General features: G+C 39.8%; 1 protein-coding gene across 11 annotated transcripts in view; it reads right to left on the bottom strand.

The window, feature by feature from the left end:
• Window positions 1-17,802, bottom strand: part of ABLIM1 (actin binding LIM protein 1) — a 168,258-nt gene that overhangs the window by 26,594 nt on the left and 123,862 nt on the right. For 8 of the 11 annotated variants that reach the window (XM_052678264.1, XM_052678261.1, XM_052678262.1 and 5 more), the window contains exons 7-12: window positions 17,671-17,758; window positions 13,839-13,897; window positions 11,222-11,284; window positions 8,662-8,709; window positions 4,917-4,994; window positions 2,019-2,174 (exon numbers count right to left, since the gene is read on the bottom strand). In XM_052678264.1, the coding sequence (XP_052534224.1) occupies window positions 2,019-2,174; window positions 4,917-4,994; window positions 8,662-8,709; window positions 11,222-11,284; window positions 13,839-13,897; window positions 17,671-17,758 (492 nt within the window). The remainder of the gene's footprint in view (window positions 1-2,018; window positions 2,175-4,916; window positions 4,995-8,661; window positions 8,710-11,221; window positions 11,285-13,838; window positions 13,898-17,670; window positions 17,759-17,802) is intronic. The other 3 variants (XM_052678265.1, XM_052678266.1, XM_052678267.1) reach the window with 3 other exon arrangements.

The following is a 17,802-nucleotide window of genomic DNA, read 5'->3' as shown; positions in this document are numbered from 1 at the left end:
CTTTCTAATGCATTTCCCTTTCATTGCAATGAAGAAGAAAATGTTTTGTCACTTTCTGTATCTGAAGTACAGAGTTTTCTTGTAGCTCAGTCCCTGCATTTAAGGTTTGTCTGCACCACTGAGTAAATCTTTCTTACCTGGCTTTGGTGTTGGTTGTTTTTTTTTTCAATCGTGGTGAAAGGCATTTCTAGGGTATGATTTTAAGCTCAGGCTCACAGTTTCTTTAAGACCATCACATATACACACTTTCCAAACTGCAGGCTAACTCACTCAAAGTCTGTAAATGCTAGCCATGCCTAACCACGTCACCTCCTTTGCTTTTTAAAGATGATGGTGACTGATGTATGACATACCAAGATTAAAGCATCACTCATTTATGACAACACAGACACAGGGATCACTCCACCCTGATGGACTTCTGCTTTCATTAAGGAAAGGAAAGGGAGGACACAGAGGTACAAAGAGGCGAGGTGAATTGCCCAAGGTCACAGCAGTCACTGGTAGCATGAGGCAGAGAGCCCAGCTCTCCTGAAAGGAAGATGAGAACCCTTTCATTTCTGGAAATTTCTGTAGTCACCAGAAATTGATAAGATTTAATGCTGGTGATAACACAGCGTAAGAAAACTCCAAAGGCTTTTGCTCTTCCCCAGAATAAGCATAATGGCAATTTCCAATATATGGCTTTATCAGCGAGCAGCATCCCCTCAAGGATTAACAAATAGTTCCTCTGGGTGAGATCAGTTCCTCCTCCGTGAGTAACAAGAGACTGGTTTGTAGCTGGTTCTGTGGAATGGCTGAGACCTGTTGCAACCGGGCAGAGATCACCAGTGCAGCTCAGTGGATGTGAATCAGACGTCAGCTGGACCTATTGCCAACCTGAACTGGAGGGAGAAATTCTGTAATTTGATCTCTTAATCTCTTATTTCGCTCGTGAGCTGAACTCTCTCTTGAATTTCCTCATATTTATTTATTTATAACTCTAAGTTAAAATATTAGCCCTATGAAGTATTAAAGAACAAAGTACAAAACCTGCTGTAAATCTGACCTGCTGGTGGTAGTATATGTTGCTGAGAGAATACTGTCAGTCACTTCAGACCACTGCCTGAATGATCTACTGTAGTTCCTTTTTCCTCAGCTTATCTTCATGCTCAATTCACCAAGACTGTAAAATGAATCCACGTTTATGCCCACTTAGATTTGCATTCTGGAAGTCAGATTTACAGCTACCTGGTACCACTTTATAAAACCTACTTCATGACCTGCACTGTTTAGGAACCACCTAAACAGTAACTGCAGTTACGGAAGTTCACCTGAGAAACAGGGAACCCTACAGCCTGAAAGCTGCCTTTAAATACAAGTTTAAGCAAATAAATTAGATGGCTGCTTCTCTTGTTGAATTCTTTACTAAATGTCAGCAGTTTAAAAAGTGAGGCACCTATTTCCACACTGCAACTCACCTGCTGTTTCCAGTTGGAAGAGCACTTAATCTCAACTTACTTCAGATTCTATCTTACATATATAGCAGTGTGCTCCAGAAATAAATATATTTCCATTCAATCTGAGAGAATGTGTCTTGCTGTTTTGAACCCTTTTACTGCCACAGAACATCATGGTAATTCCTCATATTCTGTTGTGAGCACTTGTGCTCTACAGCAATGTGCCTGCTACATGGCACACTGCTAGGCTGGCATTTGCCCCGTGTTCTGGACCCAAAGACCAGAACACTCTTTCAAATTATGAAGACACACAGCCTGCAACCTGTTCCCCATTCCTCTGCCAGCAGCTGGTGTTAATGCAGACAAAAAGCAGACCTGTGTGTTTAACTATGCAGTTTCCCCACATAAGGCATCATCATGACTGTTCCCATTTAATCCAGATCAAACAGACAAAAAGCACTTTGAACAGCAGCAGCAACAATACTAAAGAGTGTTAATTAGGAATTATTTCAGAAGAGGATAGAAGCGTAGCAGGCTTTGAGTAAAGCTTATAGCAGAATGGGTTGCTTGTCAGTTCATTACCTCTCCAAGACTCTGTCTCTCCTGTCTGTCCTCGTAGGCGGAAGTGTAGAATGGCTCATAAGTAATTAGGTCTGGACGTTCAATGTCATAAATGGCCTTGACTTTGGGAATGGCTGCTAAATCCTTGTAATCAAGGATCTCATTGTCTACTTTTGCCTGAAGGTCAAAGACAGAACACAAATTAACTTACACAAATGCACTGGCAATTTCTATTTTACACAATTTATGATTCTGTGTATTTGTTATCACACTGTTGCTATGGAAAACCCTTTTTGGCACTCCAAACATAAAATGACTGCTTCTTGTTCTTCTCCAAGTGGGCCTCCTCTCCAAGAGCACACAGTGTTTTCTGAGTTTAGGAAAGAAAGAACACTGCATATACAGATGCAACAAAAAAGTTCCCTATCAACTGCACTGAGCTGGAAACTTCAGCTCTATAAATGACTCATTTTGTGTCCTAAGGCAAGTCATTTCACCTCTGTTCTTATTTTTCCATCTGTAATACGTGTGATATTATCAACTAAGTCTGCTGATTACAGAGATTATGAGAGGATTCCATGCAGGAGATACAGAGAGAATGTCAACCTCTAACTTTGCACACAAAAGGAAATACAACTTGTTACAAGGAAATAACAAGGCAAGCAGGACTGGTCAGGGCTATGCATCAAACTCCCTCCCAACTGAAATTAGTATATTGCATTCATCACTCAATCTGTATGCAAGATTCTAACTAAAGTGTATGTTAATTAATACTAGGATAATATATAATACTAACATAGACTCTTCTTTCATTAGAGCTGCAAAGAACTCTCAATTAGTTTAGAACTGAAAGTAGGAAATCAGTTCCAAAAAGACAGCTGCACCCTTCAGAAGAAGCAGGAAAGAGGTCTTACCTACCACTTATGTAGCTAATATCTTTCCTTACTTAAAAAAAGACTTGCTGAAAAAAATCATCGTAAATCCTTACCTACACTATAGAAATTCATTTTATTTTTAAAGCCAAAAGGAGATATTCAAACTGCTTTTCACCTTCACTCTTCTACTAGCTACTTTAGTTACACATAGCAAGCTGTACAAGCAATAAGGCTGATCTGTTTCTACTCACCTTCCACTCTGTTCTAGTATCAGCACCTAGTATCTTTAAGTGCATTTACCTTCCCAAGCTCTCCTAACAACCACTCATGGTGATTCTTACGTGATGCCACAAATCAGACAAGCAAGGACTGAGATTGTTAGCAAATCCACTTTCTAAAAATAGCACAAAATCTGTTTAGTTTTGACTCACCAGATATAACAGAGTATCTTTAGCCAATTTAACCCTTAATATAAGCAGCTTTATGAATTTATAATTTTTTTTATGACAATCCGTTAATGAGCTGTTAATGTATGAATATTTTATTCCAGTGTAAATTACCACACATTTTCACAGATCTGAATGTAGGCCAACATGCTGGTTGCCACACAGAGTCCACTGTTCAGCAACAGGTGAGGTTTCCTAAGCTAAAGTTTATGCAGGTGATATTACCAGCACGGTATGCTCTGTGGTTTGACATCTGTAAGTGTGAACATTTTTATCACAGTAGCTGTTTTTTGACTGCTGTTCAAATGCACTGATGAACTAACATTCAACCCAAGCTCAGAACTTGAGATTTATAATATTTGGTATAGTTGGTATTTTTTCTGCATTATTATACGTGTACCTGGTAAATCTGTATGCCTTATGTTTTCACCTGTACAATCTTAGTATTATCTACAAATTCAGCAATTCAATATGAAATACAAGTAACACAGAAGAACATTTGCCCTGCAGTCTTCCTTTTCCAAACAAATCTTTGTCTTTGATCCCCCCAGAATGGACTCTAACTTGCTTTCTTGACATTTTCTTCCTTAGCTTCTACTTCTCCCTTGGATCTTGTGCAGGTTGTCTGGAGCATGTTTTACATGCTGAGAAAGATTACACAGACTTTCAAGAAACAGGGCTTTTAAATGGCTGTGAGTTCTTAGAAGTGTAGGTTATACGTGTGCAAATATAGCAAAATTGGCAAGGCTGAGCAGTAGTTATTCACTCAATTACACTTGATTCCATACTCTTTAGAACAGAATTAATAGATGACTTTTTTTTTTTACCCTACAGAATTCTGTACCAAGAAAAATGGGCACTGACAACACTGAAATGCTTGAAAAAGTAGTGTGAGCAGAAAATAATTATTGCTTCAGAATTTTGAAGCAAACATTCTGCTGATGCATTTCTGTCATCTCTTAAATTACATAGGTTCAAAAGGTAGCAAGAAAAGAAAAAGCTGTTTTCCAAACTTAATAATTCTAAGATTCTATGAAAGAGGTAATTTGATTACTGAAGGAACCTATATCTCAATTAACTACACATAAAACAGTTTATCAATAGCTTTGCACTGTCAGCACTGTTAGTCTAATAACAGTAGGATGCTTAATATCCTTTTTTGTTTTAAATCCTTTCCTTCCCCCCTTCTTTTCCTTTCATAGCCAAATCTAACTTCTAAAAATGTGGGATCAGCCAGGCTTCCTTCAGTGTGCCTGACCCTTCACCCATGTTCTATAGCTGCTGATAGCAGACCTCTCAAGAACTGCATACTGAAGTGCAAAGATAACACATCTAACAAAGTCAACTGATCTGTCTTCTGTCCCTCTTCACATCATCCAGTGATTTCAGAAGATCTGCTAAATGTTTGCTTGGCCTGAAGAAGCTCTGCCCTGCTCTTGAAATTCTGTAGTAATAAGAATTACGTGGCAATGAGAATTTTAACAATTTAACCACTAGGATGAAGGCAATAGCATCAGCATAAAATGATTTATTTCAGCATGGAGTATTTCATGTCCAAGCAAGGGCTCAGCAGCTTATTCATCAGAAGGAATACTTACATAGATAGTGTGGCCCGGTGAGCCAGGTATACTGGAACCTGGCCTGGAATAAATGCTTTCTGATGATGTTCTGGTAGGCTGAAAAACAAACAGCAACTTTTCAGAGCCATCTAAAGCAATTAACGTTTGGTTACTCTGGATACAAGTGGAGAAATTCACACATTGAAATTGACTGTATTTAGAAAAAAAAACATCAACACAAGATCAAGCATTCTGGCAAATTCCACAGTCTCACAAGGCAAGTGGACTCTCTTTTTCTGCAGGAGGAGGAGTGCTGTGAGAGGTGAAGGAGGTTTTCTAAATCATAGTGTGAAAGACTGACAGCAATAATGAACAAGTCTAAATGACACCTGTCAAACTCACTGCAAGGAGCCACACACCATACAGTTCAGGACGGTCATTTTATCAAAATGTTAATTCACAAACAGCAAGAGATCAGCAGCCAGTGGTTCAGCAGCCAAAATTACTGAGAAGAGCACAGCACACACGTTACTGCATTCCAGATGTTCAGTCACTGGATTTCCATTATGAATACAGAATTGAAATCAGCCTTTTTCAATGGAAGGACCCGAAATCCTTGAGGCAGTTCCCTTACATCTGCAGTACGACTCAGATGCAACCTTAGAGCTAAAATGTTCCTTGAAATGTCTTAACTCCCTGCATTGTAAACTCCTGATGTTTAACGACAACATCCTGGAAACTGAAATTCAGAACAGTCACACCCCTACAGAGTGAGAGTTGTTGTATATTTAGTGGATTTTTCAGCATTTCTTCAGTATTAAACAGACACTGGCTCCCTTGGGGAAATTTTACAAGAGCATCTTAGCACCGAGATATGGGAATCCTGAAAAATTTATGAATTTGAAAACCATTTAATTAAAATGGGGCAAGAACTCACACATTCAGCATGCAGCAGGCACACAAAGTTAACCAAACACGTCCCACTTCCACTTGTGGAGCAATAAACAATTCTTGCAAAGAATCAACTCCTCTCATAAAGCAATGCATCAGTAGATGATTCTGATGACGCCACTGCAGTGGGATACGATGAAGATACTGAAAATTAAATCTTGCCAACTGTGACACTGAACTAAGGGACCTTTTGGTCACTGATTGAAGAGAAGGAAGGCTTAGCAGCTTGGCTTAGTGATTTTTCTTAGTAAATGCTGGGACTGAACACAACGAGGTTACTGGAGCTTTCTCATCCCTCAGCATGCACTTCCTGATCAAATTCTCCAGTGCTGAGTCTTTCTACTTTTACTTACATCCCCAGGAAAACCACTGGACTCATCCTAAAAAAAATGCTGAAGACTACATAAAATTGGATTTCTCTGACTTCATTTGTGGAAATGAAATCATCATAAGCAGGGATAGTCAAAGGAATAAAGGGCTTTGAACACATTCCATCAAAAAACGTGAAGATCCAGATCAAACAGGCAACAGATGTGGCCATGGAATGACATAGCCACCAATCCCCTCTGGAGCATGTCTGAGAATGCCTTCTCAGTTGGACCTCTGTATGTTTCTTTCCTTTTTCCTCTGTAGTTGCAAATTCCTAAATCCCAAAAGGGAGCGCAGAAATTTCTCAGCTGCCCTTTGGCTCCTCCCATGATGCAATCAAAGAAAACCCAAACCAACAACAAACAATCCACTTGTTTTATGGAAATGTTACAAGACTGAAGTTGGCTGCTGTTGTGAAACACTTCATTCCCTTTTGCTCTGCCTTCTTACACTGCTGAGCAGAGACACGTGTAACATGTTGCTGCAGTTGCTATGGAAAGCAATTGTTTTCATTGCAACACAAGGAACACAGCTACAGACATGAGGTTCTGTGAGGGGTGTCTGTCACCTTTCACTTTTGGCAGACGTACTTCAGGAGTTTTGTCTGATTAATTTTCCCTCTTGTAGGAAAACAAACACAGGAGCCAGCTCCAGCTTCTCAACCGGCAAACCCTCTGGGATGCACTTCTCTCCGGTTCTTTGTAATCACTTCAAAAAATAAGAATTTTTCAGTTCTTGCTCCAGCCCTGAGCCTCACTTCTTAATGCAACTGCTAAAAGCTTCTTCTGCAAAGAAAAATTCCCGTGCTTGTCACATCAATGACTGCACTGAACAGAGTCAGACACGGTATGAAGCCACACCTTGCTACTGTATTTCTTAGATGTTCTTTCCCAAAATAAGAGAGGTTGTCAGGTGGACTGGCAAGTCATAGCACCTGCCCTTCAGCTCCTCTGCACCACGCCATCATCATGGCCATGAGCCAGGCATGACACTCATCAAAACCAGTTTTCCCTAACTTCCTGTGTACATTAATTTAACCTCCCATCTACTTATTGCAGGGCAGGATCCCACCCTCCCAGACACCACCTGACCAAGTGAATCCAAGCAGGGTTTGCTCCCTCTATTGCCTCCTAGAACAAAATCTTGCTTGATTTTACAATATAATTCCAAAAGCAGCACATGAAAGAGGACTTCTACACCTGCCTCACTTGTTTATTTGAATAAGGCAGTCTGTTTCCACTGCAGATAGCTATTTCCTACTCTGCTGCTTCCCACATGGTCTGGGAGCCTTCACAGATCCGCACCTTCCCCTAAAGAAAATTGAGGAGAGCTGATCAGAGCACATGTTAAAACTGGAACTGTGGCAAACCTTGATTCAACCTTTAGCCTCATTGGAGATACCACACGAGCATCTCACGCACATATTACTGGAAGATAACAGGTAAGGAAATGAGAGGAAACCTCCTTTAATAGGAATGCATTCCTTCAGATGTTTCAGTCCAACCCAACAGGCCTGGGACACCAGGTCTGCACATCCTGCAACTTAAGTCATCTTATTTCTGCAAGCACACCTGGTGCCTTCTTTACATGACTGCTTTTTTGCTAGGGATTCAAATACAGCTTTGTGTAATGACACCTTTGATCACAGGAATTTGAAGAAAACTTTTATTAAGTGCTATAACTATTTTTTTTTCTTGTACTTTGTAGCCTTTCTTCACATTTTTTGACCATGTAAGTCATTTATTTTTAATTTCCTCCTCAACCCAAAAGCACGTAACGCCAGTGTGTATAAGTTAACATGGGATGTCTGTAGCACATATAGGAAGTATATGAATGTACATGAAAAAAAGCAATAGGAATTCAATCAATTGAAATTCAAATGTATCAACCAAGACCCCACTGCACAAAGGATCTAAAACATCTGTGAGACTTCTCCGTATTCTTTGTTTTATCACAGACCTCTTATTTCAGTGGTTTTGTTCTTCATTTCATGCATTTGTCTTCGATCCAAAAGTTCTTTACCAACTTCATTTCCAGACTGTCAAAGGCAACCCCAACTCTCATGCTCCCAATGCTCATCCTATTAGGCTCACTGTGAATTTTAGCACTCAGTTACAGTATCACCCATGCACACGCTCCAAATCCATTAACTCATTACTTCAACATTAGATTGCAAAGCTTGACACGTTCATCTGCGTTTATCTCAGTCTGTCATGTTATCATGCATGGCGCATCATCTAAACAAGTGAGTTTTTAAAATAAAAGCATCTATGCTGGAGCCATTCACATCATCCAGTTACGCTGCAATGTGGTGGCTGTGGCTTTTGAAAGTACAGATGTTCAGAATCATGCACTATTAAAACTTCCAAGTGCAGGCAAACAGATCAAATCTGATCCCGAGAACATCTGGCCAAACAGATGCACTGTTGTTTAACAAAGGCATCGTCAGCGTTGTCTACAGTACCTGCCTTAGTTTTTTGATAGAGTTCATTATGCAAGGCGGTGATAATAGCTGCAGAAGAACGAATACGATTTCACTTAACAACATTGAACATTACAGTTTAAACAAGTTCTCTAAATCCCAGAAGTTACTGTAAGGTATATCTGTAAACAAAAGAAGTTCAGTGTGTAACTTACTCTACTTGGCAGGCACAACTTTGCAACAGCAACGAATCTGACAGTCCCAGTACAGCACTAATGTGAGTATCTGCTTCATCAACTACATGGTTTTACAGGAGTAACTCAGCTTGTGGAACCAGAGCTCATTATAGGCTGGTTTCCCATGGATTTCAGTAATGTTCAGTGGCAGTGTACAAGACCAAGAAAATACTTCAGTGCTACAGCATTCATTGTGCCTGTCTGCCAGTGTAACTCCTGACAAGTGTGTTACCTTCAAATGCACAGAGCCTGTCATTATTTCCCTCCCTTAAAAATTCACGTGTGTGCATAAAGACAAAAGTAAGGAACAGGTTTAGTTCAAACTCACACAGATGCATTTTAATCAATTACAAAAAACTTTTTCTTTCCTTTCTAGACAAAAAAGCTGAAAAGGAAAAGGTATTTTCAGCACAGTCACTGAAGTCACACTGCTACCAAATACAGTCTTTCATAGAAAGTAAATTAAGTGAAAGGCAGAAAAAATGAAGTGAGAAATACATAACAGTGAATTCGGGGCCAAACTCCTCACAGAATTCACAAGATTTCACTCATTCTTGGTTTTCTTCCTCAAAAAATCTTAAATAATAAGATACTTTGATATCAAATAGTAAGATTTTTTGAGATAGGTAGCAAGTATGACTTTAAAAACACTGAAGTCATTTTTCATCTTAAGACATTTTTCCTCATAGTTAAGTTATTGAAATTTCCCGTGTTTCTGCTTACATTCAGCAAACAATTAACACCTGTAAATATGAGCCTCAGTCCATAAATAGCTGTTCATGGCAAAAAGCAGCAATTATTGCACATGAAGTGTGTATTTCATTTATATTCCACAAGGCTCTTTTGTTTTCTTTCTGGCATTGCCTTTGGCATCAAACTCCTAGTTAAATGCCTGCCTTCCCCTCATTTCAGCAGCACCTCCAGTACTCTAGTTTGGCAGCTCAGAACTTTTCTTGGGCTGGCAGTCCTAAGTGCCTGATGTGTAATCACTGCATCAAATTGACACTAAAGGTGCGTAAAGTTCCATTTGAATAAGACACTGAGGATTGTCTTCTCCAGGTTACACACACCATCCAAAGAGCCATCAGCAAGGTTATCATATGATGAAGATCTGCAGTACACAGACACCTCTCCTGTCTTGCCAGAAGAGTAACGTGCCACCATGTTAGCAATAAGACACAGTTCAAAATGGAACTCACTAGGCAGCCGGCTCACCTGAGGCTCAACATTTCTTCCTGCCTTCAGTTTTAAGGGTGGTCATAGATCTAAGAGATTATCATGTATTCTTGCTTCTGGATAAGGTTTTGTAATTTATTTCCCACTAGCTGTTTGGTACCTACAGAATTCCTGAAGCATGCACCTTCCTAATGATCCAACTATCTCAGACATGCTCTCCCTTACTGCATGCAAAAGGGTTTTGCATCAAGCAAAACAGGTAAAATTAAAATCTGAAGTTTTCATGTAGATTAATGTCCTTGGCCCATCTTAACAGCAACAGCAATGATAGCATCTTTACCCTGCAGAAGAGCACATGAAGTCAAAACCTGCTTTGAATTACACTTCATATAATCAGCATGTACATCTAAACAGAATTAAATATTGAGTACATTTACACAAGAAGATATAATCTGACCCTAAGCTGCTTCAATGCTACAGTCTACAGAACGAGAAAGTCTACCTTAATTAGAAATTAATACATAAGCACTGCTGCAAAGGAGAAGAAATGGAATTAGGTGGTGTTCTCAAGTGCAGAGACCCTCGTGGAAGTTTCAAAGTGGAAAGGTGATTCAGAATCAAGAGGACAGGGAGGACCCCTTAACATCAAATTGGATGTTCTGCTGCCTACGGACAGGCAGATGCTATTGAGCAGTGTACATGACATGTTCAAATCCTGCATCTTGCAAATATTTTCTCAACTGAAGTTTTCATCTGTAGATGGTCAGCGATTATAAAATCAAAATTGATGCAACTGATAGCAATTCCTTTTTCCTAAAAAGCACAAGCTATTGTTCATATAGTAACAATGGTAACTGTTGTTACAACAATAACTATTGTTACTACACTTAACCATCCCTTCAAATTCAGATGCTTTTTATCATTTTCTTATGTTTCACATTTGCACTCTTATTTTTTGTTTCAGAAGAAAAACGTCCAATAGCAGAAATGAAGCACTCCATTAAACAAAATTTAAAACATGAGAATTAACAAACACTGCACTACATGATGCAAAATACAGTCAGTGCCCAGGGTGGCAAGTGATAGGAAAGCTGTGTGGCAGAAATAGTGGCAAGCACAGCAAGTGACAATGATAAAGAATCTTCTCAGTAAAGAAGACCATTATCAACACTGAAAACACAACAGCAAACCTCTGCAGAGCGTGGTCTGCGCAGAACCAGACTCTTTGGATAAAAGAACTCAGATGAGGAATGCTGCCATGAAACAGAAAAAAGGAAAAAGAAGAGTGAAAAGGAAAGCAGTTCCCCAGCCCATTGGTTAAGCTCTTTTTCAGTCAAGTGACAACTTACAAATAACTACTTGCTAGATAACAATCTGTGTGCTATAGTATCCGTTACTTGCTGATCCCTGTAGAATCACGAACAAGCAGATAGCTGAACCTAAGCAATGCATTCTAGTTGCGTACAAACAGCTTTACCCTCTACTTGTTTTTACTTAAAAAACCTCTACAGAAAATCCAGTGGGAGGAAAACCTTACTCAACCATCATTTTTCTGAACTCAGTCTGACCAGCTAAAATGCTGATTAGTTTATATCGCAATTCAGTTACTGAGAGAAAACAGAACTGGCTGAAAGCTTATAAAATGACTTCCACAATAAAAGGGCATTTTGTTCTGCTTTGCTCCACAGGGAAAAGGAAATCCAGCAGAGCAAGGATGCCTTGTCAATGGCAGAACCACCCAAAAATAAAGGCCTGCCCCTGAAAGATGTAGTATCTTGTATTTGAGAATTGAGAAATCCCATTCTGATACTCACATCAGGCCTAAAAATTATGCAGTCAAGAAACTCAAGGTAAATCAAGCCACAGGTCATAAACTGAAAAGTGACGTGCTTAAATAGCACAGTTTCCCAGTTTCATTTGTTTTCGTACCTACCTGTTTGCTATTGACCTTGTCTAAGTAAGCAGAAATACTTGGCAAAGTCATCTAAATGAACTCAAGTGGTCAAGGGAATGCAAATTGATTTTAAATCAATTAGCACCAAAATAGGTACAGACTCTGCAATGTAGAGTTGAAGCTAAAAATTCTCAGTCTCTCCAGCTGGCTTGAGCACTGTGAATTTCCAACTTTAAAGACATGTTAAACATCTGCATGGAAGATCTCCAGGAATAAGGTGACCTTGGATAGCTGGGCAGTGACATCTCTTGTGTTCCCCCTTGATTGTTTTTTCACTTCATTTGTCTTAAATTTTCTAGAAAAACTCTCTTAGGGAAAAATCTTGCAGGTGGATGAATTCAATTAAAATTACCTGAGAGAGAGGAAGACTCACATGCTTGAATGTCTGATGGGAAAAAGGAGAAAATATTTGAAGCCTTTGCACGTTTCGATGGGAAATGGAAATAAGCCAACTGAATTATAAGGTCAGCTCAGAGAAGGTTAATAAGGGCAGCACTATAGTCAGGAGCTTCGACAAGGCTCTTGGGTCCATGCAAAAGAGAAAACTGTTCCCCAAACATTCACTGCTAAAGCCAAGTATTCTGACACTTCTGCTGGGCAAAAGCACTGTCTTACATTCTACTTGTTAAATGGGGAAGGAAATTCAAACTAGCATAAAAAGTACTATGGCAATTACTTAACATTAATAAGGAAACAATCCAATTTTTTTGGAGCTCTCTATATGGCTTCCAATTACTAAGCATAGGCATAAACTATCTGTCTGCTCCTTGGGAAGTGCAATGACTGTACATCTATTCTGAAAGTAATTCTGTTCTTAAATGATAAAGCTAAAGCTGATTTACGCTGTGATAAGATGGTCACTGAGAAAAGCAGCTGTCAACCATTACACTGGAAGTCAGAACAGGATAACGTGCAAACAGTGGATTGCAATAGTGATGTTTGGTCCTGCTAGATCACATGGTCGCCCACAGCCAGTTCTGCTCCTGTATTATGAGTGCAGTCCATGCTAACATGAACTCTGCTCAAGAGAAATATATTAGTACATTACCTACATTCCTAGTGAACTCACAGAAAAAGACCTGAATCAATTTTAAAGGACTAGGCTTCCTGTGAATGACTCATAGATAGAGCACAACTCAGGATAATTTGTCTATCTCCATGCCAGTACCTCTCATTTTCCTTGGCTGATAGACCTTCTAGCCATTTTCCTTCTATGAAGTCTCTAATATTCCAGTCTCTAATATTCAGAAAAATTAACAGTTCAAAGGCACAACTGAGACATCAAAGTGAGTAAACTGTCCAGAAGACAAGTTAGTGAATATGGGCTTAAAATTGCCTGATGTATGACAAAAATGCATGAGTGCAGTATTATTCCAATCAAGAATTCGATCCAAAATGTTCTTGGTATGCTGATGTGATCCTGGCATTCCAATTAGGATCTCTTTAGTTTGTGGTTTATTTGAATAGCAAAGGAGCTAACTGCTGTAAATAACTGCAAAGAACAAGGGATAAGAAGTTATACAGATGTGCAAAAGCACTAAGATGCATCATAACTCTTGCCCTGTTCACATTTTATTCCACTGCACGATAACTCACATATGATGATCTGTCTTAGAGGCAATGTCATATCTGTGTATCAGTAAATTATATCATCTTTAGGGTAACACACTGAAACTGAAGATGATGAGTTTAAAAACCACACCATTATCTTTGAAGTGCTGCCAAAGTTATTCTGCCAGTGTGGTGACAGCTATGCTATAAAAACCATGAAAATAAAATCACACTTCATATACAATGTTCAGTTGCTAGGTGTGTAAAATATGCAGTGTGTCATTGCCACAAATTCAGCTTACCCGTAGCTTATCTTCAGTCTTAGTAGATTGCTTACAGTCGGGATGCCAGACAGTGGAACCTGGGGGACACAAAAAATGAAAAAAAAAAGAAAAAAAAGAAATCCTTATTTAGAGGAAAGCAGATGATTTCTGGTCACGAGAACTTAGTCTGAAACTTAGAACTTAGTATGAAAAGAGAATCCCTTCACTGAATCAGACTGTGCATCTGTGTGATCTGTGTGAGCCTTTCAGATTCAGTCCTAGCTCATGAGAAATACAAGTGACAAATAAAGAATCCAAATCCCTGGTCCACCCACAGCAGTCTCTTGCTGGAACTGACAAAGCACTTAGTACAGCTTCTTAATTAAAACTCAAACAGCTGTAAACAGCAAGAAAGCCAGGCAGCACCACCTGAAGGGACTGGAAGATGGAGGGTCCTTCTGGTAAGGATGGAGGCCAAGGGCTATGACAACCTTACCTGGATTCCCCTTGTGAACTGCACCATGTGTAAAAATTACAAGTCCACTACTGCTGTTTAAGCCCTGTGATTTCCTTGCACAGTAGTTGTGCTCAGTTACTGTAAAACATTACTCATATCACTTCTTTCCTGCAACTACACAGAATGCAATGGGAAATGTTTATTAGGAGCAAAATAGAAAACTCACAGCACAGCAGTCAGGGCAGTATCTCACCTGCTGCATCAAGCTAATGAAGCCGGAACGACACATGACACAAACTATGTGAAGGTATCTCTCCCAAAATCAGTGTACTGCATGCAGCACTGGCATACATATTGCTTCTGCGCCCTGCTCTGTAAGGTCGGTGGCATGTGCTGCACTGGCATTTCCACATGGCACGTTCCAGTTTCACATCCTCCCAAAGAGGCAATGTTTCTACTGTCTGTGTTCTAAAACATGGGATTTTTCCTCACATAATAAAAATGTAAATATCTGGCTGTGCCCATGGGCTAGGAAGGGGCACTGCCAACTCTCATCAAGCTCTTTGGAACAGAGAGTAAATTATGGTTACTGCTGGCAAGCTGCTGGCAGAATTTTAGCCAATCTGAAACAGAGCAAAAGCTAATGCTGATTTTTAACACTTTAACTACTGCAGCTGTAGCCAAATTCAGCTTCAATCCAGCAGCCACAAAGCCTTGTGTGACCCTTGTCTGCCTGCAGGAGGGAACTTCACCTTTTCACTCAGTCCACAAAGAAACCAAACAAAGGGCAGCCTTGGTCTCCTGCTGGTGAATATTATCTCAAGTACAGCCAGAGGACACCCCACCCTTGGAGTCAATGGGAGGGATGGATCAGGGGCGCTGGACACTTCACTCTAATAAGCCTTACATGACCCAGTGTAGAAGCGAAGAGCAGCAGGAATGTTCATTTCCCAGAAGCACACAAGAACATCATCATCAGAAGGCTGGAGAGAATGCTGTGATTCTGGATCAGAGTCTGAGAAGTCTGGCTTCAAGTTTGAGCAGAGGAAGAAGAAACTGTGCATTTGGCAGCAGGGAATGATTGGACAACAGGGGGAAACATACTGAGAGCTCCTCTGTCAACAAACAGCAGCTTCCGAGCCAGGACCCCATAGTGCCAACAAGATCAGGAGAGAAGCATGGGCTGTGCGTTTGCAAGGGGGTTAAACACATCCAAGCACTCAGGAGGAAGCCAGTTCCATTATAAGGCTGATGAAGTGACAGCCAGAAGGTTTAGGTGCAATTCTTAAATTCAGTTGTGTGACCCTGAGAAAAATGTTCCCTGTTCTTCTGTACCTCAGTTTCTTTTCTAATAAACCATTTCTATTGTCAAAACAAAAAACAAAACAAACCACCAACAACCTGCCAGTGTATTTTCAGGCAGCATTCAGCACAAATTAGCTCAATTTTAGGGATACCTCTGGACAAAGGGAACAAGAAATGCAAGAGAGATCTCATGCCATATTCACAGTGGAACTTAGCCATTGTGAAATTTCTTTCACAAAAAATTTTTAAAATGTGAAATTCTAAAAGCCAATCAGATAGAGTGGGCTTAAGAAGATAAACATAACTAATTTTTTTTTTTTTATTTTACAGTGCTGAACTCTGAGCCAACCACAGCTTGTGGATCTTAACCATCCAAAGGGTCAGAGCATTTTAAAAGGTTTGGAACTGCGCAGATTCCCAAGCTGTACAGCTCCTCTTCTTCCTACTGGAAACAATTCAGCAAATTGTAGCTAATCTCATTCTTAACATATGTTTGTTTGCCTACTTGGCAAACATCAACCAACATGTTCATTTATTCAATTTACCTTGCACATACCACTGATTGAACATACAGTTCTCTAAAAAGCAGTAACTCGATTACACATTGACTAAAGCTGTTTTCCTCTTGCAGGTTTGGCTTTGCACATTTCTATTACAAGCAGTTACCACACTCCTCTATTACACAAAGTAATACCAATATTGCATTTTCATGATCAGTAGAGAATGCAATTAGAAATGAGAAGGAAGCTTCATATTTACATATATTTAATCAATCGTGCACTTTTTGTTTTAGCTTCAGTGTTGTGGGGCTGTATTTTTATTACAGAGAAATGCTTGGAAGGCTGTTATTCAGCACCCTAGGGAAAACAATTTGGACAGTCAGCATATCCATTTCAGCTGAGAGCTTTGCTTAGGAAAGACTTTTAGGTCACCTATACTTAAAAGTATGCTGAACCCAGCAAGGAAAGGTTTGGAAGGGCAGTCCCAGCAATAACACTTGGTCAGAAAACAGCTTTATACAATAAAGCAATGCAACTTGTACTGCTCCTCCTGATACAGAGTGAGCATGAAGAACATGAGCGCACAGCCACAGGAGAGGATGCAGCCAAGCAGAGAAGGATGGCAGGTCAAGGAACCAGGAATCTCTCCTCACGTAACACCTAAGTAATGCTGGAACACAATCTAGCCTGATTTAAGTAGGAGCAACACCTTCTGTCTTACTGCAATCTGCAGAAATTTGCACCACAGCATGACCAGTCACAGTGAATAGTTCACACCAGTTCATGCCTTGCCCTTACTAATGTAATTTCTGAATTAATCTGCTCACCATGTCCTCTGTCTGTACTTTAGCATTCTGTGATGTGAGGAAACTAAGATTAAAACTTGTCAGGTGTTGCAGTTGCTGTTTTCAAATTAATCTTTCAAATTTGCCATCAGAAAGCAGTACTTCCTACCCAACCCTCTTTCAGCTTCTCCTTGCTTTTGCAAGCAAGCACTGCTATACAATCATATATCTAATTCCGCGCATAGCTGGAGTCAGATGACTCTTTACAAGGTCAGTGAGAGATGAGAAAGACGGACTGCAAGGGAGGACAAGCTATAAAATAACACAAGTCAGCTTCAAAGGAATTTCTTAACAATGTTATCTTATTTTGGAATTCCTCCAGAAGGAATCTCTCCAGTTTTTCAAGAGACACTTTAATCATTTCTTTCCTACTTTTTTACTGTTCTTTCAGGTATATCAAGCAAGTTTTCTAATGCAAACACAATATACAAATTCCTGATATGTAGTTGTCCTTTCGCTTTCATTTCTGGCCTGCATAGATTTACTTCTGCCAACATTTCTTAATACTACAGCAAGTCAGAAAAAATAATTGTAGCTTAACTGTGTATGTGCTACCTTCTGGGAGAGTAGGTAGGCAGCAAGGCCACCATCATGGACACCTACAGTGAAAGAGTCTCAAGTGAAAAAGTATGAGAGCACTGCAGTGAAGAAAAGGCCACAGTCCTCCATGCACACATTATACAGGATAGCTATAAACCAGCGAGGTCTAAGACAGAGAAATTACAAAGTCTGATTTTATGGTTTTGTTGTAGAGACATCCTTACCTTGCAGATACATTTCTTCTCCTTCTGTGAACATTTGGTTGCACCTGCTGCATCGTGCACAGCTGGGATGATAATGCTTGTCACCTGCCTAAACAAAAGGGGAATGAGGGATCAATACTTTGCACTGCTTTG

Source organism: Tympanuchus pallidicinctus, unplaced genomic scaffold (genome assembly GCF_026119805.1).
Source record: "Tympanuchus pallidicinctus isolate F22 unplaced genomic scaffold, pur_lepc_1.0 scaffold16, whole genome shotgun sequence".
NCBI lineage: Eukaryota > Metazoa > Chordata > Aves > Galliformes > Phasianidae > Tympanuchus > Tympanuchus pallidicinctus.
This window is presented reverse-complemented; position numbering and strand designations above follow the sequence as displayed.